The 23,637-nt window shown below is 43.2% G+C and overlaps 1 protein-coding gene across 1 annotated transcript in view; it reads right to left on the bottom strand.

The window, feature by feature from the left end:
- Positions 1 to 1,505: 1,505 nt before the first annotated feature.
- The window catches only part of EFHD1 (EF-hand domain family member D1), a 30,577-nt gene continuing 8,445 nt past the window's right edge, over positions 1,506 to 23,637 (bottom strand). Inside the window, exons 2-4 of the mRNA XM_081005857.1 lie at positions 14,002 to 14,149; positions 5,127 to 5,261; positions 1,506 to 3,338 (exon numbers count right to left, since the gene is read on the bottom strand). Coding sequence (XP_080861983.1) covers positions 3,204 to 3,338; positions 5,127 to 5,261; positions 14,002 to 14,149 — 418 coding nt within the window. The 3' untranslated portion in view covers positions 1,506 to 3,203. The remainder of the gene's footprint in view (positions 3,339 to 5,126; positions 5,262 to 14,001; positions 14,150 to 23,637) is intronic.

Genomic DNA, 23,637 nt, shown 5'->3' with positions numbered 1-23,637 from the left:
ATGGCCCTAATTTCCATATGTCATAGTACTATATACTGCATAATCCTAGCAAGATGGATACTGCCGACATCAGAAGAATACTGTTCCCATGTATGCCACTTGAGCAGGAGGGGGATTGGAGGCACCGTGTTGAAGGAGCTGTGCTCAGACAGCTGGAGCAAGACCTACCTCTCTGGAGCATTTCTTAAAATTTGTGACAGTTCTGAAACCCTCCAGTAGGTGGTGCTTAAACAACAGGAATTTTAATTAATAGTGCAAAGCTGAAAACCCAAGAATCATTCAATTAAAATGTCCTATGATTTACCCTTTATCCTGTCACTGATAGCCTTGTAGTTTCTTTTTTCCAGTTCAAGCCCCCGTAAAGGCAATTGCAATAGGCAAGGATAGGTTGTTCAGTGCTTCCTTAACTGAAATTTCATTTTTTCCCTTCAAAATACAGAAACAAGTAAAAAGTCTCTTTACAGACTGACTGCATTTGAATGATCATCTCTTAGCTTAAAAAGTCAGCGTGCAAAGAATAATATTGGCCATGCACACAGTCCCTTCACGTGAGCCACCAAGCAAACCAGGAAGGAAGTATTCCATTAGCTATGGATCTGATCATTGTACAGTATGATGTTTTCAGCTACTTCATTATACACTACCATTATTTGTTTTTCAGTTGACAGTTTATAAATATTCTTAAAAACAAATAAACATTTCCCTATTTCATCCAAACTAGGAAACAGGTAGTTAAAGGGCTTTGGAACAAGTCAGCCTATTAGCCCGAATCCCAAAGACAAGCAGCCACTCTCTCTCATCAAATAGAAAGCTCAAAATAGCTCCAAAAGTGGCATATTGATCTAGGTCATTTCGCAGGAATTTTACAGAAGATGGCGGGGAGGGAAGTTAAATAGTTGGATCTAGGACATTGCCTATTCATAGACTCCCTAGAATAAGGAGAGGGAACTGTTGGCCCTCTATATGTCCTTGGACTCCTATCAGCCGTGTGGACAGTGGTCAGTGAGAATTGATTTACTACACCAGTAATCACTTTACACTTTAAAAAAGGTCTCAAATGGATTTACAATACAGTGGTACTTCGGGTTAAATATGCTTCAGGTTACAGACTCCGCTAACCCAGAAATATTACCTTGGGTTAAGAACTTTGCTTCAGGATGAGAACAGAAATCGTGCTCCAGCGGTGCGGCGGCAGCAGGAGGCCCCATTAGCTAAAGTGGTGCTTCAGGTTAAGAACAGTTTCAGGTTAAGAACGGACCTCCGGAATGAATTAAGTACTTAACCCGAGGTACCACTGTATATACAATACAATAAAACATATTAAACAAAGCATAATATATATAAAGTAGCAATTATATTAAAAAATACTAAATCCCGGATCGAGGTTTGTATCTAAAGTAGTACTAAATCACTCATTGCATTAGTGCAATGATTTTAGCTTGCACCACAGAACTCCGCCCCCTCCTTCTCCCATGAAGGATGAGACAGAATAAAAGGATTTCAAGTTAGCCTCCAGCAAGTTAGAAAAGTTTTATTTGCATAACTAAGCAACAGGGGAAGAAAAATCAAACTTTTGCATGTATAAAAACATTTATTATAAATATTTTAGCTAAAACATGTGATTTTTATCAAATATAATCTGTGGTCTTGCAAATACAGTTTTAAAAAATTGTTTAGCAATTTCCCCACCCATTATTAAATATCAGATGGGCTCCCTTTGTTATTCCACTCTCACAGTTTAGTATCACAGTGTAAAAAGCTAAAAGACAGTGAAAATAAAGTTGAGGATGAGAGATCCAGTTTATGATCAGATGACAAGCTTGGCAAGGAAGAGGATGTTTTCCTTTTCTATACATGAAGATATATACGTATATACACACACAAGTATAAGTTCTGAATATAGTACAAGCTTTCTGAGCAGAGTAACATGCTGCTTTCTGCTTTTGGAATCTATTTTCTCTTGCAAGCAGAACTGGCTGTTTTATGTAAGTGTTAACTCTACAGAAGCTCTTTCATTTGCACCAATGTTTGCAAGAAGATTAAAAATTCCATGGGGTAGGAAGCCACTGTGTCCCCAAAACTGTACTAATCCACTTCACTGAACATCTTATTGATTGATGTTTCCTTGCTTCTTAAAATCCAATGGCTTTAAAAAATAAAAAGGAGAAAGTGGAAAACAGCTATGGACCTACACAGAGAATGCAATGGAATGTGGCCAGAACTTAGCAGTTCTATTTGTTGCTCAAAAAGTACAGTCGTTTGTATACATGGAAAGGGTAAAATTGAATGGTGAACTGCTGTATCCCTGAACAGAATCTTTATGAGTTAAAAAATGGCTTGGACCCAGAAAAGCATGAGTAGAGTTCTGCCCACACAACAAGGTTTTCCTGCCACCTCTTTCAAGTCATGGTACCTTGTGTCCCCTTGAAAACCTGCTTGCAGGGGTCAAGGGATGATGGAGGATATGCAATGTGGGGGCTGCATTGGAGGAGTGGGGTGGCATTGGCTTGCACAAGAATTTGAGGATTGAGTGGAAGACGTGCCTGCTATTCACCCAAGAAGCTCTTTGGATCTCAGCCAATATTTACTAACTGGGTTTCCCTTCATTACTGGGGAGCTGTTGTACCAGAAAGCTGTCGTCTTTTCCCTCCACCCCCAATAGTGAGCACAAAGACGGAAAATAATGATACATCAGGAATTGGGGCATTTATTTGCACATGAAAGGATTGTGATCTGCACCTAGAAGAAGGGTCAGCTTGTTTAGAAGCAAGAAATGGTTTTGTAAAATTCAGGAGGAGTCAAAAGGTATACAGAAAGGAAGCCCGAGGGAAATTACAGAGCTATGACACAGAGACATTCAGAAGGACACAAGGAGTGTTTTCTGACCAAGATGCAAATGGTAAGCACTATTATCAGGTGCTTCAATCATCTGCCTCAGGCTAAAGCATTAGGACATTTTGATTCTTCTAAGCAATGCCTATTACAGAAATAAAGGGGGTTGCTTGAACCACTCCTGGTTTTGCATCCTTCTGAATGCCACTGTGTGTATGGCACCCCCCCCCCACCATCTAGGTAGGAGGCTCAGAAAAAGAAAAGAAAAGGCTTCAAATCAGTTTTGTTTCCTCTCCTGGTCCTTCGCCTTGTCAAAGGCAAAACTTGTAAGATTGTACAAAGTCCCTCAGGTGGCCGATAGGTTGCCTCAGTTATTGACTGAATGCAGACTTGAGTTCTCGGAAGGCTGCTCTGCGGTGACGTCTCTCCTCTTCCTCACGTTTTCGCTCATCTTGCTCTGCTTTTATCTCCGCTTCAAACTTACTGGCTGAGGACAAAGCTTGAACCTAGAAATAGAGGAATAAAATTGTAACACAAAGGAAAGATTGAGAGATGGGTTTGTATTACATCTGGGGTAGGGGACCTCTGGCTTGTGGGACAATTTAGGCCTAACAGTGGGTCCAATTTGGCCCATGAGGCCATTTCCCCAAACCACACCCACCTGTCAACCAGTGGGTGCCATGGGGTGACAGCTGATGGGGCAGAAATTTAATTCTGTTGGCTAACTTGCCAAAGTTAGTCTGCAAGGGGCAGGGGAGATATATAAACAACTGGCTTGCAGGGTCAAAAGGATTCCTACCCCTATATTTCCATCACTGGCAACTTATTTCACTTATCTAAGACAGCTAGCTCTTAGCTGCCCTACAGGTGCTGTGAGATCACCAGTTCTAGCCAGAGTTGTACACAGTCAGCTTCCAGTACTGACAGACACTTAATTTCCCCTGAACTTGATCTGGGAGAAAGGATGGTGTTTTAACCAAAACCCACAATGGACTCATCCACACATCCTATTAATGCTTGCATCTCCCAGACTAGTAACAAGTTCAGAAGAGACACGTATGAAAAACTATATGCTGCAAACCATCTGAGTCCTCAGGCTGTTAAGCACAGCTATTTCTCTAGCCTGTACGATGTAACTACAGTGGTACCTCGGGTTAAGTACTTAATTCGTTCCAGAGGTCCATTCTTAACCTGAAACTGTTCTTAACCTGAAGCACCACTTTAGCTAATGGGGCCTCCTGCTGCCGCTGCGCTGCGATTTCTGTTCCCATCCTGAAGCAAAGTTCTTAACCCGAGGTACTATTTCTGGGTTAGCGGAGTCTGTAACCTGAAGCGTATGTAACCTGAAGCGTATGTAACCCGAGGTACCACTGTAATACCACAGGTTGCACACCCAATGGTTCTTTACAACCAGGTGACCAGAGTCAGCTATCTTGGTGTCAACCAAACACTATTTTAGTTCAGAATATGGTTAAATGCCCTGACTGGTTGTGCTCACCTTGATTTATTGTAAAATGAGAGGGTAATTTAATTTAGGGAGAAAAATATATTTTGACCAAGCACCAGGGGTACTACTATAGAAGAGTTATTAGTACTGAACTTAATAGATGACAGTTATCATCTTCCCTTGGTCTTGGCCTTTGAAACTTTACCATGCAATTGGAATTATCTGCAGAGAGGGGCAGATCATGTTGTATATTCACAGCACAGCCTTCACCAACCTGATTGCACCTGCTTTCCACGTGCTTTGGAAAGCTGCCATCAGCCCCAGCCAGCACTGGGCTTATGAGAACTGTAGTCCAAAACACATAGGAAGTACTGGGGTGCTTTTTCCACCATACGAAGATTTGGGGGAGGTGTTACAATACCTCAAAAGTAGCCAACAAGATTGACTTGGTGGTGGTTTTGTTTTTAAAAAAAGAAAACTATGTGGCTTTTGTTTTCATAGTGAAACACAGGAAACGGAACAAGCATTCATTAGATCTGATTCATCCAGTCTCGGTTCCACTTGCACTTTCACCCAATCTGAAACAATTGTACTTTCAGCTTTTAATACAGCACTCTGGTTTACATTAAAGCAGGGAAATTTCCAGGTGCACCACTTTCCCAGTGTGAATCGTTAACTTGTGCTCTAGGTGGTATCATTGAGTTGACATACAGCAGAATCCGACACATGGTTACTCAGAAGTAAAACTCCCTGTGTTCAATGGAGCATACTTCCTAGGGTGATTAAGATTACAGCCTAAGACTTATGAACCCCTCCATCACCTGATTCTAATATATGTTTTTCCTACCTTTGCTTCAAAGAAGTTCTTGGCGCCTTTCACTCCCTCAAGAGCGACATCTATTTCGGAAAGTTTTGCCAAAGCCAGCAGGCCACTGTCTTCTTCAAGCTCCCCAGCTGCAGCTTTGTGGAAAATGAGTAGAAACTATACAAGATAAAAAATGGTAATTTAGAAAAAAGTAACAGGATGAGCACTTAAGCCTAAGCTTTCATGACTGGGAGCTGTAATAGCTTAGGCAGGAAAATCAGTAATAAAGTGGTGAACTTATTTAAGACAAAAATATGTGAGACTCATGAATGTGCCAACATTTAATTGTAACGTAAAAAGAGCTATAGGGGATGAATTTGATCAGAGCAACTGAACTGGGGGAAGATAAATCCATTTCCCTGATCTGAAGTCTCTTCCTCACCCGTGCCAGTGCAAAGTCGGTGGGGCAGGAGACCAAAACTGGAGAAATGGCATGTCATCTCCACCCTGCCACACACTCCATTTTTCTAATAAAACCTGGAGCCTTTCATGGTTTAGGTAAACACTTAAATATTAGGAGATCTAATAATGGATTTCCCAAATCTCTTCTGTTTTGTCCTCAGTATAACTTATTTTATATCAATGACCATTTTACTACTTATGTAGATCATCTATATATGAATAATTTGAGTCCAAAGAAGAAACCAAAAGGAAGATAGCTCCACTGCCACTGCTCTGTGCCCACTTACTTGTTTGGTCCTGGAAAATGTAACAACAGCCCTGCTAGATCAGACCAAAGGTCCACAAAGTCCAGCATTCTGTCCTCCCCGTGGCCAAAGCAATGCCTATGTGAAGTCCATGAGCACATGATGACGACAGCAATGCTCCCCACTCAGTACAGTCAGTGTGTGTGTGTGTGCGCGCGTGTGTGCTTTGACTCAGGCCCTTTCACTTGTCAAACAGCCCTATGACACTTGAAGAAACTAGACTGAGCTGGGAAAGCTGGGAGTATATGGAGGCACAAGCTTGTGTGTGACTGGTCTGAGAGGGAGAGATGACTCATGCTGCCTCTCTTCCTAATACCTTGCACCTTCTTCATTCTCCATGTCTCCCCCTGCTCCCCATCCACCCCAAGTTACATTTAAAATGGTGAATTTGTGACATAGCACTCAATAGCACCTTATCTATCTGGCCTGCTCATTTCTTCAGGCTGATGCTAAACCCAGTTACTTCACCAGATCACTGACTTCTTGAGATGCTAGTGCACCGTGCCCTAGCACTTCTAATCACTCCAGCTTCATTCCTCCTCTGGCACAAGCAACAAGTCATGAAGCCTTGGCTTATTATATCCAAACATGGGATGGTGGTTGGTTTCCATCTAAAAAAGGGTGATCACTTTATCAGCATGAAAGGGAGGAGCAATCCCAATTTGAACCTAATAGCAAGCCAAGATTTCATGGCTTCTTGCCCCTACTCAGACCTAGGGGAAGGACCAGAGCCAGAGTGAGCAGGCAAGGTGGCCTAGCATACTGCTCAGTCCCAACACACCACAGCTTACTGCTGTGTGCAAACTGGCCTAGTGGCTCCAAACTAAATAGCACCCAATACTGCAATACTCCAACTCTTCTTCTGTAGTCAAAGGACTCATCTAAGGTCCTAAATAGCATAAAAATCCAAACAGGGAATGCCAGTACTACAGTAATTCAGCTTTCAAATTTTGTATGTGTGTGATCAGAGTGGATTTCCATCCTCTGAAAAGCTCACATTCTCTCACTACAGGGCAGCATGCAAGATACCAGAAACTGCATCCAGCTTCTTTCATCAGGAAATTAGGCATCTGGCAGAACCCTTTGTTCCCAAGCTTCCCCCGCATGCCCCCCCTGAAAGCTCCCAGCTGCTTACTAATTCAGCGTTTAAAAAAAACAAAGTTGAAAAATTCCCAAAGTCCCTCAGGGATGGGAGGGGGAGCATTACGAAACTGCTGGGCTCTTTTCTAGCAGCAAATATAGGATGGGTGTGTCCAGCCAAATGTTTGGTAAGTTTTGCTGCCGCAGTGTGCTTGACAGGTCCTTATACTGAATCACATTCCCAGCCTCAACACATCCCTCAAGAGTGACACCGCCATGACACTGCCATGACTCACTCCAGAGGCTGAAAACTGGGAAAGGATAGAGGGAAGGTCTCTACGACTGGGCTAACACCCCTCCCACTAGATTCCCCTCTGAGAGTAGCATAATTTTGCTTCCGATACTTGGCAAGTGGCTAAAAGCTTTTCTGCAGCTGGAAAAAATATATGTACGCAGTTACAAAGCTGCCTTTTATAGTGATACATTAGTCCATCTACAATACCATCTACTTTGCCTGGCAGCAGCTCACCAGTCTCTAGCAGAGATCCATTCAACAGAGACCAAGGAAGGTGCCAACCCTGAATCTCTGAGTCCTGGGTGTATAAACTGGAAGAAGCTGGTTTTTAACCAGCTGTGCCCACCTGAGATCTTGGTGCAGGACCAACAGAAAAGGGTTAGAATCATAGAATCATAGAGTTGGAAGAGACCACAAGGGCCATCGAGTCCAACCCCCTGCCAAGCAGGAAACACCATCAGAGCACTCCTGACATATGGTTGTCAAGCCTCTGCTTAAAGACCTCCAAAGAAGGAGACTCCACCACACTCCTTGGCAGCAAATTCCACTGTCAAACAGCTCTTACTGTCAGGAAGTTCTTCCTAATGTTTAGGTGGAATCTTCTTTCTTGTAGTTTGGATCCATTGCTCCGTGTCCGCTTCTCTGGAGCAGCAGAAAACAACCTTTCTCCCTCCTCTATGTGACATCCTTTTATATATTTGAACATGGCTATCATATCACCCCTTAACCTCCTCTTCTCCAGGCTAAACATGCCCAGCTCCCTTAGCCGTTCCTCATAAGGCATTGTTTCCAGGCCTTTGACCATTTTGGTTGCCCTCCTCTGGACACGTTCCAGTTTGTCAATGTCCTTCTTGAACTGTGGTGCCCAGAACTGGACACAGTACTCCAGGTGAGGTCTGACCAGAGCAGAATACAGTGGCACTATTACTTCCCTTGATCTAGATGCTATACTCCTATTGATGCAGCCTAGAATTGCATTGGCTTTTTTAGCTGCCGCGTCACACTGTTGGCTCATGTCAAGTTTGTGGTCAACCAAGACTCCAAGATCCTTTTCACATGTACTGCTCTCAAGCCAGGTGTCCCCCATCTTGTATTTGTGCCTCTCATTTTTTTTGCCCAAGTGCAATACTTTACATTTCTCCCTGTTAAAATTCATCTTGTTTGTTTTGGCCCAGTTCTCTAATCTGTCAAGGTCGTTGTGGTGATCTGTAATAATTCTATACCACTTGGCTAGACTTTTTGTCCAGTCCATTGCCAGGTTGGAGGGCTTGTACCTGGTAGTGGGCAAATAGGTCTAAATAAGGATTTGATTACAGTGCCACCCTGCCTGAGATGACAGCGGTAATTATTATGGATTTTCTGGACTTTACCCTACAGAATCACTACTTCCTGTTGAGGGTGGGCTCAGGAATATATAAACTTCCCCACTTGACCTGTGAAACCATGCCCACCTGCCCCACACCTTATTGTCATATGTGATGTCAGGTGCTGGGCAAGTCCCAATGTGGCTGCAGAGAAACAGGTGAGAGCTGGAAGCGAGCTCTCAAAGGTTCCTTTGTTAGAGCAAGGTGCACTCCAACTTCTGTTGTCTATGCTTTGATAACCTCTTAGGTTAGATGACTGAAGCGTGTTACATGAAGAGGCTCTGGAAACTGCAGCTGGTGCAGAATTCGGCAGCAAGGTTGCTCAATGAGGCAAGACGGTTTGAACATATTACACTGTTCCTGGCTGGACAGCACTGGTTGCAGATTAGTCTGCGGGCCCAATTCAATTCTTTTTGACCTATTAAAGCCTTAAATGGCTCAGGACCTCAGTACCTCAAGGACCGCCTCTCTTCATATGAACCTACCCTGACCCTGAAACCATTCCTCTTTAGCCATGCTTTGGGTTGATTAACATCCTATATTCTTTTAAATGTGCGGTTGGGGGAGGGGTGTTACTGGTCTGTTCTTGTTCTTGTTTTTATTATGTATTTTGTTTGTTTTTTAATCTTGTATTTTTATGCTGTGAGCTGCCCTGAGATCTACGGATGAAGGGTGGCATACAAATTTAATAAATAACATTGATTAAAAAATAATAATAATAATAATAATAATAATAATAATAATAATACTCAGACATGTCAATTACGTTCACCACCACTGAGTCATGGATCCTCTCAGTTTCAGTGGTGACCTATCAAAGTGATAAAGAAACAGCTACCATATTCAAAGAAGCCTGGTATAAGCAGCTGGTTTTCCGGCCTGTCCATTTTAGTGACCTTTGTGAGCTAGAAGCTATACACAAACAGATTTAAGATTTATTTAAATAACAGGTCCAGCTAACTGGGAGAGCATCGCATTCACCCTTTCCTCAAACACAAGTAAGCACATCACATGCAGAACAGTCTGTTCCAAACAAACTGAAGCTGCAGTTGCAATGTGGCCAATGGAGATCCCCCTGGCTTTCAGATTTTCTGACGCTTGCTTGGATCACTATTATACTAGATATTACTTCCCCTTGTTCCAACAACACCCCTTCACAGAAGAAGCACCCAAAGGTCTATTACCAGCAAATGTTCTGAGATCCAAGACCCACTCTAGTCCAAGGAATGTCAGGTTGGTCCCTGTAAACACGTTGGCATGACCAGCTGTAGCAGAGTGAGCAAATACTCCAGAGTCTTCTGCATTGGGCAGGTTCCTCCATTTGGCTGAGAAAGGAGGGAAATATGCTGTTGTACCAGCTGACACAGCCAGAAAAGGCATGTGGGAATGACTCACTAAACAGCTGGGAACAAGTCATAGGTGCAAGTTGCCAAGTCCAGATCATCTATGCGCAGGGGTAGAAGGGACTATTCTGTGTAAATGGCAAATGATTTGAGCACGTTCACATTGTCCGAATGCCTTCTGGAGAGATTCTTCACATTGCTACACAAACTTTTGGGGACATCATCCACAAGGCGTGGGTGTGTTCAGGTTTTGCAAAGTCGTATGCCTACTGCGTGCTCTTCAGAAAGTAAGTAAAGAAACCCATACATCCAGCATAGTAGCTAAGCCCCAGAGTAGTGATTTAAAGGATGCTTTAGACCACTGTGTGGATGATGGGGCTGAGTCTATTTCCACACAACACAAATTTTTATAAGTAGGAAAAGGGCGGGTCCACATGTATCATATATAAATATTGGCCCTATGTTACTAACAGCAGACACTGATACAGAAAAGTTGCAGGCATATTGCTTAAATGCAGCAACTTTCTTCACCTTGGGATCTGGGCTAGAATGGTGTGGAAGCAATTGGTGATATATTGATGGGTTGATAAGTACAAAATTAACTTTATTAAAACACCCCTTGGGAAAGGTACGGTGGAATAACTAACCATTACAAAAGCAAACAGCTGCACAAGTTTCAGAGGTATGAAATGAACCTCCCTGGGGAATTCCTTTTCCTGTAGCAGAGGGCACAAGGTGCAGCCAGAATCAATATGGAAATAAATGCGATGCTCAACTGCTGCTGGTGGCCAACAGTAAGAGCCGCACAGGCAAAGTAATAGGAAGTAAACAGGGATAAGTTGCTTATTTCTAGGTTGAAACTTCTAGTTGGCTTCAGCCTAAACAGAATAACATATTCCCCCAGAGAGCAATTTTGCAGCCTTTTATAGGCTTGTTCCTCAGTTGCAATAGATCTGCACAAATCACTCTTTTCATCTACTTCCTTAATCTTATTTTTAAAATGCAGAGAAAGCAGTTCTAATTTCCTTGAATGTTGCATGTGTAATGAATCATCTTTTTTGTGCTGATCTGCAAGACCATGGTGGGCAAGCGAAATGCTCTCTTGCAAAGCAAGTAACTTTGCACTATCCCCTCCTCCTGCTCTTTTAGCTCTCGTGGTGCCATCATGATGAGAAATAAAAAGTTTCAAACTTATTTCGTGTCAAAAAAAAGTTTTTGCTCTTCCATTTCTTTCCCACTGTAAAAAGCATCACATCTATGTTATACACTCCATAGTCCCCAGCAATCTACCTTCATACTGCCTTGCCATATCTCCTACTGCTCAGCTCCCAGCTCTTCTCTCAACACACAACCATTTTGCACCCCAGCAGGGACTGGTTTTGTCAACCCCTACGCATGCCTTTAGCTCAATCTATGGTTTAGGCTCCCAGCTTTCTGCCCTACCAGTCACCACGGGCCCCAGCTACCACTGTGTGTATGCATATTCATGCATACAGGCGCGCGCGCACACACACACTTGAAGAATGACACATCCTTAGACTGCAGTTCCCTCGCCAATCCTGAACCCAAACAAAATCAGACAGCCATCCCAATCATAAAACTAGCTGTTGAGTGAAAGTGGCCTTCATGAAGACAAAACAGGCCCCTTGATCACTTTTGTAATCTGCATAGTTTGTAATCTGACAAAAAGAAATAAAAGGAGAATGGTTATGACACCTTTCTCAACTTATTTCCGATCATTTACTCATTGTCACAGGTAGGTAACAGGAGAGGCAGAGTTGGAGAAAGCTGTTCTGCCCTACTTGTCCTTCAGTAAGTCAAGATAATACTTCAAGGACAAAGAATGAATCCTCACACATTAAATTAGAGCAGCAGCAGCAAAGCAGGTGTCTGGGTTCCATTAAGAGAGAATTAATTTAGCATAATGACCTAATCAGGGGGTGGTTTGCTGGACGCTTTGGGCATATTTTGAGGGATGTGGGGGGGGGAGGGCCAATGTCCCACAGCCCAAGTGACCTGCTTGAAAAATCTGTCACCACTGCCACACCTGCTAGAGGAGCAACTGGGGCATCAGGTAGCACTTCTCTAAATGGTGCCTTTTGGGCCATACTTGGCAAACAATATAACATATAATAAAATATAAGCATAATAAAAACATTAGAACAGTAAAAAGGTAAAGGTACCCCTGACTGTTAGGTCCAGTCTGGAAACCCTGGAGTTGCGTGCTCATCTTGCTCTATAAGCCGAGGGAGCTGGCATTTGTCCGCAGACAGCTTCTGGGTCATGGGGCCTGCATGTCTAAACCGCTTCTGGCAAACCAGAGCAGCGCATGGAAACGCCATTTACCTTTCCGCCGGCGCGGTACCTATTTATCTACTTGAACTTTGACGTGCTTTCGAACTGCTAGGTGGGCAGGAGCTGGGACCAAGCAACAGGAGCTCACCCCATCACAGGGATTTTAACCGCCGACCTTCTGATCAGCAAGCCCAAGAGGCTCAGTGGTTTAGACCACATCACCACCCGCGTCCCATTAGAGCAGTAGTCAAGATTAAAATGTCATTACAGAATGACATCATATATAAACAACAATAATAAGCAGGAATTATAGTCAACAGTATTCCCTCCCTCTCTCTCTCTCTCTCTCTCTCTCTCACACACACACACACACACATCCACATACAACCAATTTATCCACCAAAAGCAAAAGTAGACAGACTTTGCCTTGCACCCGAAAAGTAACAAAGGCACCAAGCGGATCTTTCTTGGAAGACAGCTTCACAATTGACATGCAACCATAGAACAGGCCTTCTCTCCAGTAGCCGTCTACCTAACTTATGAAGGTAAGGGAACCTAGAGAGTTGTGCTCAGAAACAAAATGGAAGCCAATGAACCTTTCTTGGGTACTATGTACCAGCTTGGGTGCCATATTCTACACCAGATGAAGTTTCTGAACCCTTTTCAATGGTGTACCCACATATATTACAGCCTGAAAGTTACTAAAGCATGGCTAACAGTGGCTAGGTCATCCCTTTCCAAGAGAAAAAGGTACTCCAATGAAACATTTTGAAAACCTATCCTGCCAAATCATACACTAATGAGAAACAATGTCCTTGCTGATTAAGTGAATGACATGTCCAAAGATGGTACCATTGGAACTCTACTCCCTACAGCAGGGACGTCCAACTCCCAATAGACTGTGATCTACTCACAGTATTAAAAAAATGGCAGTGGTCTACCCATTGTCATTGGATGGACCAAAGTTGGAGGCACTCACACTCAGAAAGGATTACATCAGGCAACCCCAACCTTGGCCCTCCAGCTGTTTTGGGACTACAACTCCCATCATCCTTAGCTAACAGGACTAGTAGTCAGGGATGATGGGAACTGTAGTCCCAAAACAGCTGGAGGGCAAGTTTGGGGATGCCTGAATTACATTTTCTGGCTGTTCTGCCTCTTCAAGCAAGTGGAGCTAGACAATACCCATGTGGTAGTGTCTTAGTGCACACTTGAGAATGCCCCCTTCTATACCTACTGCTACGAGGGGAATAATTTATTACAATGTGGCCCTGAACCCCTGAAGTTGCTACAAGCAGGTGACGTTTGCAAACCCTGACATGAACAGCTGAGTGTAGTGTCACAAGAAAATAAAATTGTTCAGAATTAGTTCAGCTTTCTCTTGATGAGGAAAAATAAAGGCAGAAGTTTTCATGTAAGAAAAATGAGATGATTATTTCTTAACTCTTCTACCTGCAACATGGAAAGTCTAGGTTAAAAGTTCTGTGGCCTTCAAGCCTCAGACTTTCAATCCACATAGCTTGTGCCTTACAGGATGCAGAGGATGTCTCCATATCTAGTATCATGCCACAACACCCGAGCCTGGGAAATTGCTATCTAGTGTTCAACAAGCTGGAGTTTTCCACGGAAGTTAAAGCACAGCTGCTCCAAACAGCATAGGCTTGAAGGAGGAAGTGAGTTGGTGAAGGGACACATTCGTTGTGATAGCAGAAGTTCCACATTTTTATTCCCCATTTGGTTTTGCATTACATTTTATTTTCTGCTGACATTTACCTCACGGAAGCTGAGTTTGCCATCAAAGTCTTCATCCACTTCCTTGATCATGTTCTTCAGGCCCAGATGAGTCTGAGGTGCCCCAAGCTTCTCCATCATCAGCTTCAGTTCCATAAGGTCAATGTAACCATCCTTTCCAGAGTCATACCTTAAAAAGGAAGGGGAAAATGAGAGACATGAGAGATGTCAGAGAGACATAGCTTTGTAGGCTCAAAGGCCTTCAGTTTAAGGAGTGCTCAATGCTCCCTTGTACATAATGTAGTTCCAGCTAGTCAGTGCTGTCTCAAGACGTTTTGGTGCCTGGTACAGATCCCCAAGAATGCTTTTAAAAGTCTCACTGGCACCATTCAGGCACAAATTCCTGCCTTCATCTGTTTACCCACTCCATGGTGCAGCCGGAAGTTGATCACTTCGCACTGCCACATGGCAGGGCCAGACTTGAAATAAGCTACTTCCAGAGCTCTCAAGTCTGTCACAACAGAGCATTCTACAGAGAAATGTAGGTTTAGGATGTCCAGAAAATTATCTGGCACAGAAATTTATACCATTGCCCATTTAAAAATACAGTCAAACCTTGGTTCTCAAACGGCTCTGTTTTGGAATGCTTTGGCTCCCGGACATCAACGCCTCGGTTGTTGAACGTTTCAGAAGCCGAACAGGCTTCCGAAACGGATTACGTTTGACAACCAAGGTTTGACTGTACCGTCTTTCCCCAACCTGCTTCGCACCCCCAGATGTTTTAGATTAAAACACCAGAGATCAGAGATGTAGTCCAAAACATCTGGAAGGGGCAAGTTGTGGAACGATGTTTCAAATGGATGAGACACCTATTCAGTACTATCCAAATGTGCTCATACTTGATGTTTACTAATTTCTAGTGTAACTTCTATGTAGGCAGTCAAGTGTGCAATCATGGACCACAGACGACTTGAGACAAAAGTAAGTCAGATATCCACATAGTAAATATGTCTTGGCTTTAGAACCTATTCTTTTGAAAAGATACCTAAGAAGTGGGCACTCATTTCTGAAAGGAGTGGCTGAGATCCCTTCAACTAAAATAATAACAACATTGATGTTGAAATGCATTTTCCTTTTATCAGCCTATTACATTATTCCAAAGATATGAAGCGCCTTTTAACGGCAAGTGTCTGGCTTCTGATTGCAAAACATGTGCTCAATAGCATGTTCAAACACACACACACAAACAGCTGAACTCAATGGCAGTGAAAATAGATGAACTGGAATCTAAAATTGGATAGCACAGTTCCAAGGACAACAAAGGAGCAGTTCATATATATAAATATATATATGGATGGTTCCTTATCATGGGGGATGGGGGCGTGATGGGGAGCTGAATAATTACTGAAGCTTCTCTGTTCTGTGTTATCCTCCTAACTCTTTGCCACTCTCGCCAATATCCGGTTGCTGCCTTTTTTTAAAAAAGAAAAAGAAATGAATCCACAAGGGCAGAAACCCAGTTTTGCAGATAGGAAAGACTAATATAGAAGGAATAAAAAAGGGAGCAAGGAGCAATTAAGAGGGCCAAAGTGTGTGGGGGGGGGGAGAGAGAGAGAGTAGGGGCTGGGAACAGACACTCCCCCCTGCCCAGTATAGAAACCAAAGGGGCTGCTACAGGACTCCGACGACTCCTCTGCCCTGGGCTCCTTCAGAAGGGACAGAACTTATGGGCTCTCCTCTGCCAGTCCTCAGCAGACTAGTAAAAACAGGTTGATAAATTCTGACAGCTTATTTACAAGGCTGCTGTAAACCGAGGTCATTATAACCAGAAACCCAACAAACAGTGATAGGTACTTGGAGCAGAAAGAAAACTTTAAGTCCCTTTTCCTTAGCATGACACTCCACCTATGGGGATAGGGGAATTGAAGCAAGGCAGTGCTCACAGAATCATAGAGTTGGAAGGGTCTCCAAGGGCCATCTAGTCCAATCCCCTACAATGCAGGAATCTCAGCTAGATCATACATGACAGGTGGCCATCCAACATCTGCTTAAAAACCTCCAAGGAAAGAAAGTCCACCACCTTCCAAGGAAGAACGTTCTACTGCCCATGTTCAAGGCAAGGCTATAGCAGTCAAGTGGATTATTATAATCTAAGGAGGACTCAAGCACTTCCACCTACTTTGTTTGTTTCTTTTTTTTTTTTTTTTTTTAATAATATTTATTAAGATTTTCAAAAAAAAAGAAAATACAGAAAGCAAGAATTAAAATACGTTCATAGCCTTATTTTCATATATCCACTTTCTGGGACTCCCCCCTTCCCCCACCCCTACCATATTCCTTTTTCATATTGTTGGCTCCACAAGCTCTCAGTTCTAATTAAAAACTTAATTTGTTTAAACCATTATTCGAATTTAAAATTTCTACACTCCACATCAATACCCTTAATAAAACACAAAAAATTTCTTTCCCAGGGCCCACCCCATTTTCATTCCACAATTTCCCTTTCTTTAATAATAAAAACACCCCACATAATAAAAGTATCAGAAATAAGCAATAAAGAGTATAATAGATGAGACAAAGCCAGTTCAAAAAAAAAAGTTAACAAGCCTTTGGATTTTAGTTCTCCCCCCCTGTCCCCGGTTTAATTTCCCCCTGACCACCAAACCATGTTATCCGCCTGGGATTCTTACAATCCATAAATCACCTATTTCCCCCAACTCCTTGCTGGTTTTTTCTTTTTTTTTTCCCTTTCATAATCATTTTAAGAACACTTAACTTCAGATCTTTAATAAAGCTCCCCCCATTGTTCTTTCCAAATTGTAGTCCAGTTTCCTCTTGTTCCGCTGCTGAAACGTTCTAGTTCAGAAGCTTAGTAAGTCTGCAGGGATTATTATTATTCAGGAACAAAAACTTGCGTTCAGTCCCTTCCTTTCTTCAATAGAAAATTCTATTGTCTCCTTTAGCTGAACACCCTGTAGACAAAATATTATTTCCGTTTCGCAGCTTTCCCAGAAGATAACCAGTCCTGTAAAATTCCAATGGTGTTTTTTTCACTTACGACCATCTTTGTAATGTCCCGAAACTCCTCTAGGGGGATTGTTATAACTTTGTCTTCTCTAGTCCAAAAGTCCGATTGTTATCCATGTTTTCGCCATTTTGTATCCAAGTTTTAACAAGTTGTAGCAAATTGTAACAAATTTAGCCAGCAAAGTTCTCATAATAAAATCCTCTCTGCTTTCCGACTTTGACAGCTACTTTGACAGCTGTCAAAATCTCCGACTCTTTTCACCAGGCTCTCTCTTCAATCACCCCGGTTCCCAGGGGGGGGGGTTACGTTTCTTCTCCCTCAGTTCATCCTCCAGCACAGTTCTTATAATTCCCCATCGTGGAATTCTTAGTTTTTATCAGCAATACAAATCTTTTTGGACCTTGGTTGCCCCGTCCTTGTCTTGAAAGGTTTACAATAGGGGGGGGGACTGACTTCCTTTTTGGATCCCCCCCCGCTCGTATCCAATTCAAAAAGAAATTCTTTTTTTCCTCCTTTTAAACCCAGTTTCCAAATTACTCACGGGTTGTTGTCTAAAAGTCCGAATTTTCAATAGAAGAAGTCAGCGCTCTCCGCCGGATGGCATGCGGCTGCGCTCGGCAGGGATAGCAGAGGACTCAAAGCACCACGCTTCTCCCCGGCACCCGATCCTTAGCCTTTAAAAAGGCTCCTTCACGAGTCGGGAGGGCGCTAGCGGTGCCAGCCGAGTCTCCATGTCCACGACCCTCGTGGCCGTGGTTTTTAAGGGTCCCCGCATCGCCGGTGCGGTAGGACCCAGCCCCTGCCGAGCAGGCTCCCTCCGGAGCTCGGAGGGAGTCCGCCATTCGGCGATGGCGCCAACCCGGAAGTGCTTTGTTTGTTTCTTACCTGCACTTTGCCATGAGGTCTCAGGGAGGTTTACAATGATTTAAAAATACAGTACTGAAATCAGTTAAAACAAATTACAGCCACTATTCCAGCAAAGATGGTGGGCACTGCTACGCTCCGACGTCAAGAGAGAACAGATAGCGTACTAAAAAGAAATACATCACGGGGAGTCACAGCCCAGGATAAAAAGGTATTTCCACAAACATAGGCTTACTAAAGGTATTCTGGAACCTTGGAAGCTGCCTTATACGAAACCAGAACACTGGGTCCATCTGGCTCATTATTGTCTCTATGCCAGAAGTGAGGAACCTTTGGCCCTCCAGATGTTGCTGAACTAGAACTCCCATCAGCCCCAGCAAAAGGATAGCCTAGCAGTGGTGGCCCTCTAGCTGTTTTTGGGACTACAATTCCCATCATCCCTGACCATTGGTCCTGTTAGCTAGGGATGATGGGAGTTGTGGTCCAAAAACATCTGGAGGGCCAAGGGCTCCCCATACCTGCTCTACACCGACTGGCTGTCACTTTCCAGGATTTCAGATGGGAGTCTCTCCCAGCACTACCCAGAGATGCCTGGGGACTGAACCTTGGACCTTCTGCATGCAAACAGAGTAAATACTCTGCCACTGAGCTACAGCCATTCCTCTAGCTCAAAGCAATGTTCTGAGAGCTGCCCCTTTTGAAAAAGAGGGGCTCGGACGCTGCTGCACAAGGAGGAAGGCAACTTTGCAGGAGCAGCAATAGCTCCACAGGGGTTAACCGAGTGTACTCAGGATTCACAGCCACCGGAGCAAGTCTCACGTATCTGTCATTCCAGCACACAGGCAGTACAAAGCAGGGATTGTGAGAAACTGGGTCTTGCCAGCAATGGCAAAGCAATGCACTATCCCGGCCGTACAATAGGAGTTTAGTGCGCCGTGCCAGAGACAGCCTTCAAAGCACAGCTTCCCAAAGTTGTGCCGCCTCAAAAAGCAGAGTGGCTATGGAATACTCAATCTGTTCTCAATTCAGCAGGACCTAGGAAGCAGATGAAACAGCTCAGCACAATACAAAAGGAATTAGAGGGAGATAATGTTTCTCCTCCTCCTCCTCCTCCTCCACTGAGTCCTGAGAGGCAGCACTGAGACATTTAAATGGGGGGGTGGGGGGTGGGAGAGAGAATCTCGTTCTGTGGGTGTGGAGCAAGAAAGACAAACTTGTTTTTCCAGAGCAGAAAGAGCTCAGCACAAATTCCTGCAGGGAGTGAAGGTTGCATCACATTGCTGGCCTGCAGCATTCCCCACAAAGGGAGAAGTTGTTTTAAGGCCCCACGCTCAGCCATTCCAGAGTGACACGGTACCAGGCATTATGATGATCCTACCACACCAGTGCTGCATCAACTGTCCATTTCAGGCCTCAATTCAAAATGCTGGTTTGGGGGCTAGCATGCCCATCTTCAAATATGCCTGCCTAGATACTAAGACTTTGATATCTGAGGCCCTTATCTGGGTATCCCTGCCACCCCACCCAACATGCAACAGCTGGCTAATGGGAAAGGACCATTTCTGTGGTGCTGCCTGTTAAAAGAAGGTTCTCCCCAGCAAGGCTTGCCTGCCACCTACATTGTCATTTCAGCATCGAGCAACATCTTACTAAAATTCTTCCAGGCCTTTTAATCTAATGCAATGCATTCAATCTCTGCTGGCAATACTATGCTTCTTTTTTATAATATGCTTTTAGTATGTGCATGTTTGTTTAAATTATAGATTCTGGGTTTTTTTATATATTTTTTTATTTTGTAAGCTGCCTGTGAAATTGTTTGAAGGGCAAGGGGGGTAGAAGTTATAATAAACTAATTTGCAACACCCTTTTACAGGAAGCTGCATGTATAATTTCAGTCATATAAAGAGGGCAGAGCTTCCCCTAGAGTTTCAGTTAAGCCTCCTATGTTTCAATCAGTACCATGGATGAAATCTACATGTTTTGGAAAGTTGTTTTGTCTGTCTCCTATGTATTGAACACCTCTTAAGATATCATAACCAAAATTTGCAAGATGGTTCCCAAGATCAAGGAGCAGAGTTTCCACATAAGTTTGGATACAACTGAACATCATTTTGAATCAAGATGGCAGACTGGACTTTTCGAAAATGGACTTTTCTTAGAATTCCTGAACAACATTGGGTACAAGGCCTCTAGTAAGTCATAACGCCCTGAGCACCTTTCCTTTGCTAATGCCATCTTTGCCCACAAAGCATCAAGCCAATTCTAATCTCAATTTACGTGAAATTACGGTAGTTGTTAAGAAATATTTAGGATTCTAAGTGCCAGTATTTCCAAAGCCAGCCTCTCTTGAGGGATGTGACTGACAGTGCAATCCTAAATATCTCTCCTTAAAAGCACATTCTGAGTTAAATGGGACTTACTCCCAGATTAAGTGGGCACAGGATTGCAGCCTAAATTTCTTCTCGTAGGAAAAAAAGAGCCAGAATTAGGGGAGCAAAAACTGCTGGCATCAGTATAACACTGTAAGGAATGCATGATGCTTATCTGTATAATTTGATGGATGAAATGAAATTTGAAAAGCAAAATGTAATTTCTTCAGTGCTAATAATGTAAGGTGCCACACCAAAAGATTCATGCAGACCAAGCTACAACATTGTTGCAGAGATAGCAATCAATGTGTTAACATTATGTGAAAAAAGAGGGCTTGACCCAGTTCAACAAGCTCCCAGTGATAGAGAAAACGCAGTTAGAAGCCACATGTCCTTTTTGAATATGTTTGTAAGGAGTGTGTGAGAAGCCCTCCAGCCGGGACTGATGAACCCAACGGCTCAAACTGTATGTCCCACTCTAAAGATGGAGGCCAAGGCTCCATCCAAGAGAGTTGCTTGTTTCAGATGTAACAAAAAAGGACATATAACCAAATTTTGTGAAGCCCTAAAACTAACGAATTCCCCTTCATTTAAGCAACCAAATCCCAAGACACAAGGAAATCAAGATAAGAGGAACAGGACAAAGAAATAATTTTATTTTTATCCCCCCTCAAAAAAAGAAGAATCTAGTTGTAAACAGCTGTGATACAGTATCAAAGGACTTAGTTTCATCAAGTGTTTTCTTCCCTCCCTTATAAAGAGATAAAGCAATACTCAAAGGAAGTTGCTATTATCTTGGATTTTCAGTGATAGCCCAACAGTTGTACTTTTTTTTTTAAAAAAAAAATGACATTAACACAGCAACTATAAAAGACAAGTCATTTTTTTTTTAAAAAAAATGTGATTATGATTGTAATGGAAAGGACAAAAAAGTTGAGACTATGGGGATGGATGGATGTCCATGTATTTGCAACTGCTATCAGATGGCACTAGGACTACGCAGGCACTGAACAGGTGGAGGAAGAAATGGAACATTTGCTGTCTCTGCCTCCATTGATGCACCTGTTGTCTCGGTCCTCCATGTGGACTCAACAGAAGTGTGAAAGGGGCTGTATGTATATAGAACTGTACACACATAGGATCCGCTTCCATTTGATCAGGATCCCCAATGGCACCAGAGTTCCTTAGCATGTGAAGACGCAAATGCACTTAAGTTGTGTGTGCAACAGCCCATTTCAAGCTACACTGAAGCCTGGAACATGATCCCACTCTAGGAGTTCAGAGAACCAGAGGGAACGTCTGCACAGTCCTAAAATGACAGTGAAAAATATAGGCTGCCACCTATACAAGGATATTATTGGCTTTGGAGTATTTGACTGCAGTACTTACCACATATTACTTTGAGAGTCGAATGGCCTAACCCTAGCATGACAGGAGCAATTAGAGGCATTCCTGCCTCTTGCCACACTGACCACCTCATAAACGAAACTGAGCTAATGAAGCGTTGTTGCAGGTATCAGCAATGCAAGACCTGAAGGCAGACTCACAAGCTCAATCTTCAGAACTTACTGTAACTAGCAGCTTGCCCTGAGCAGAAAACGGTTTGAAGGTGAGCTGCAATACTCTGAAGAGCTTCTCCAAAACTGTGAGGAACAGGACCATAATAGTTTTGGAAGACTTCTCATCCTGAAACAGCCAGCTAATTACAACACAGACTGGAAACACCAGAATCTCAAAGAGTAACCTGCTCCACATAAGAGAGCTGCGAAGCAGAGACCACTTGAGATTGTACCTGGGTAGTAACTGCTCTGGGACGCGGGTGGCACTGTGGGTTAAACCACAGAGCCTAGGGCTTGCCGATCAGAAGGTCGGCGGTTCGAATCCCGGCGACGGGGTGAGCTCCTGTTGCTCGGTCCCTGCTCCTGCCAACCTAGCAGTTCGAAAGCACGTCAAAGTGCAAGTAGATAAACAGGTACCGCTCCTGCGGTAAGGTAAACGGCGTTTCCATGTGCTGCTCTGGTTCGTCAGAAGTGGCTTAGTCATGCTGGCCACATGACCCGGAAGCTGTACGCTGGCGCCCTCGGCCAATAAAGCGAGATGAGCGCCGCAACCCCAGAGTCAGCCACGACTGGACCTAATGGTCAGGGGTCCCTTTACCTTTACTAGTAACTGCTCTACACAGTTAGTGTGCAGCCAACTGCTTCGCAATTCAAGCCAGTATGCAAAAACAGATTGCCAGGCAAAGTAGATGCTACGTGGATGCAGTTCTTAACAGCTTTTTTTTTAAAAGTGAGCTTTATGTGATAAAAGCCAAATACAGCCTGCATGAAATAGTGAATATAGAATCAGGCATATTCATTAATTTCATTTCACATTTGTACAACGTTTGATTGTAATAGAACCTCAAAGCATAGACCATAGAGGTGGGAGATTGTATCCCACTTGATCAGGGATAGCTCAGTTGGTAAAGCATGAGACTCTTAATCTCAGACTCGTGGATTTGAGCCCCACATTGGGCAAAATATTCTTGTATTGCAGCGGGTTGGACCACATGGCCCTTTTGGTCATGTCAATTCTATGACTGTGTATGCTTACTGGGTGAGCTTGGGCAAACCAGCCCAGCCTTGTGACAGTAAAATGAGGGGGTTGGGGAGGTCTGCTACCTTGAGCTTCTCAGAAAGGTGGTGCAAAAATGTGGAAAGAAGGAGAAATTACTACAGCACTTGTCAAGAACAAAGTGAAATACACCAGGCTTCCCAGCCTCACTCCTCCTACCCACCCTCCAAAAGAATTCCCCAGCATATGCCTCCTACATATCTGCAGACATTTGTTCTAGAAATAGACATATGGTTTAGAAATTCCTGTTGGTTCTTACTGTTGATATAAGAAATGAGAAGGCTGCTGGTCTAAGCAACAGCTACTAATTTTAACCAACAATTAAGGTTGGCTAAAGTGTGCTCTCTTGTAATGTTCCAACATCAGCAACTCGGATTTCATTTCATACGCTCAATGTTGTCAATCTAGAAAATTTAGAAATACCTTTCTCTACTCTCTGTTTTCGAGGCTAGACATTTTTTGTTTCCAAACATGAAAAAAAAATCAGTGGCATTTTTATTTTATAAATTATCTTATTTACTGTCTTAACTATTCATTAAGGACCAAATCTTATTATGATTTTATTGCAGTTCCATCAGCATGGAATGTGCTTTACAGAATAGAAGAGCCCAAGTCCAAAGAGTTTTTAATCTAGAATGCAACATGGGAAAACAACACAGGAAGGGAAGGGGAACTGCTCTAAATTGAAGACTCAAGGGCTTAGCAAATCTCATTTAAATAATCACCCTTAATACACGGAACAGATACCTGTAAATAATACATGAACTTAAACTATGTCAAGCTTCAAGAGCAGCAATATAG

Source organism: Podarcis pityusensis, assembly GCF_964106645.2.
Source record: "Podarcis pityusensis genome assembly, chromosome: 5".
Lineage (NCBI taxonomy): Eukaryota > Metazoa > Chordata > Lepidosauria > Squamata > Lacertidae > Podarcis > Podarcis pityusensis.
The sequence above is the reverse complement of the archived record's forward strand: the minus strand, read 5'-3'. Positions and strand labels throughout refer to the sequence as shown.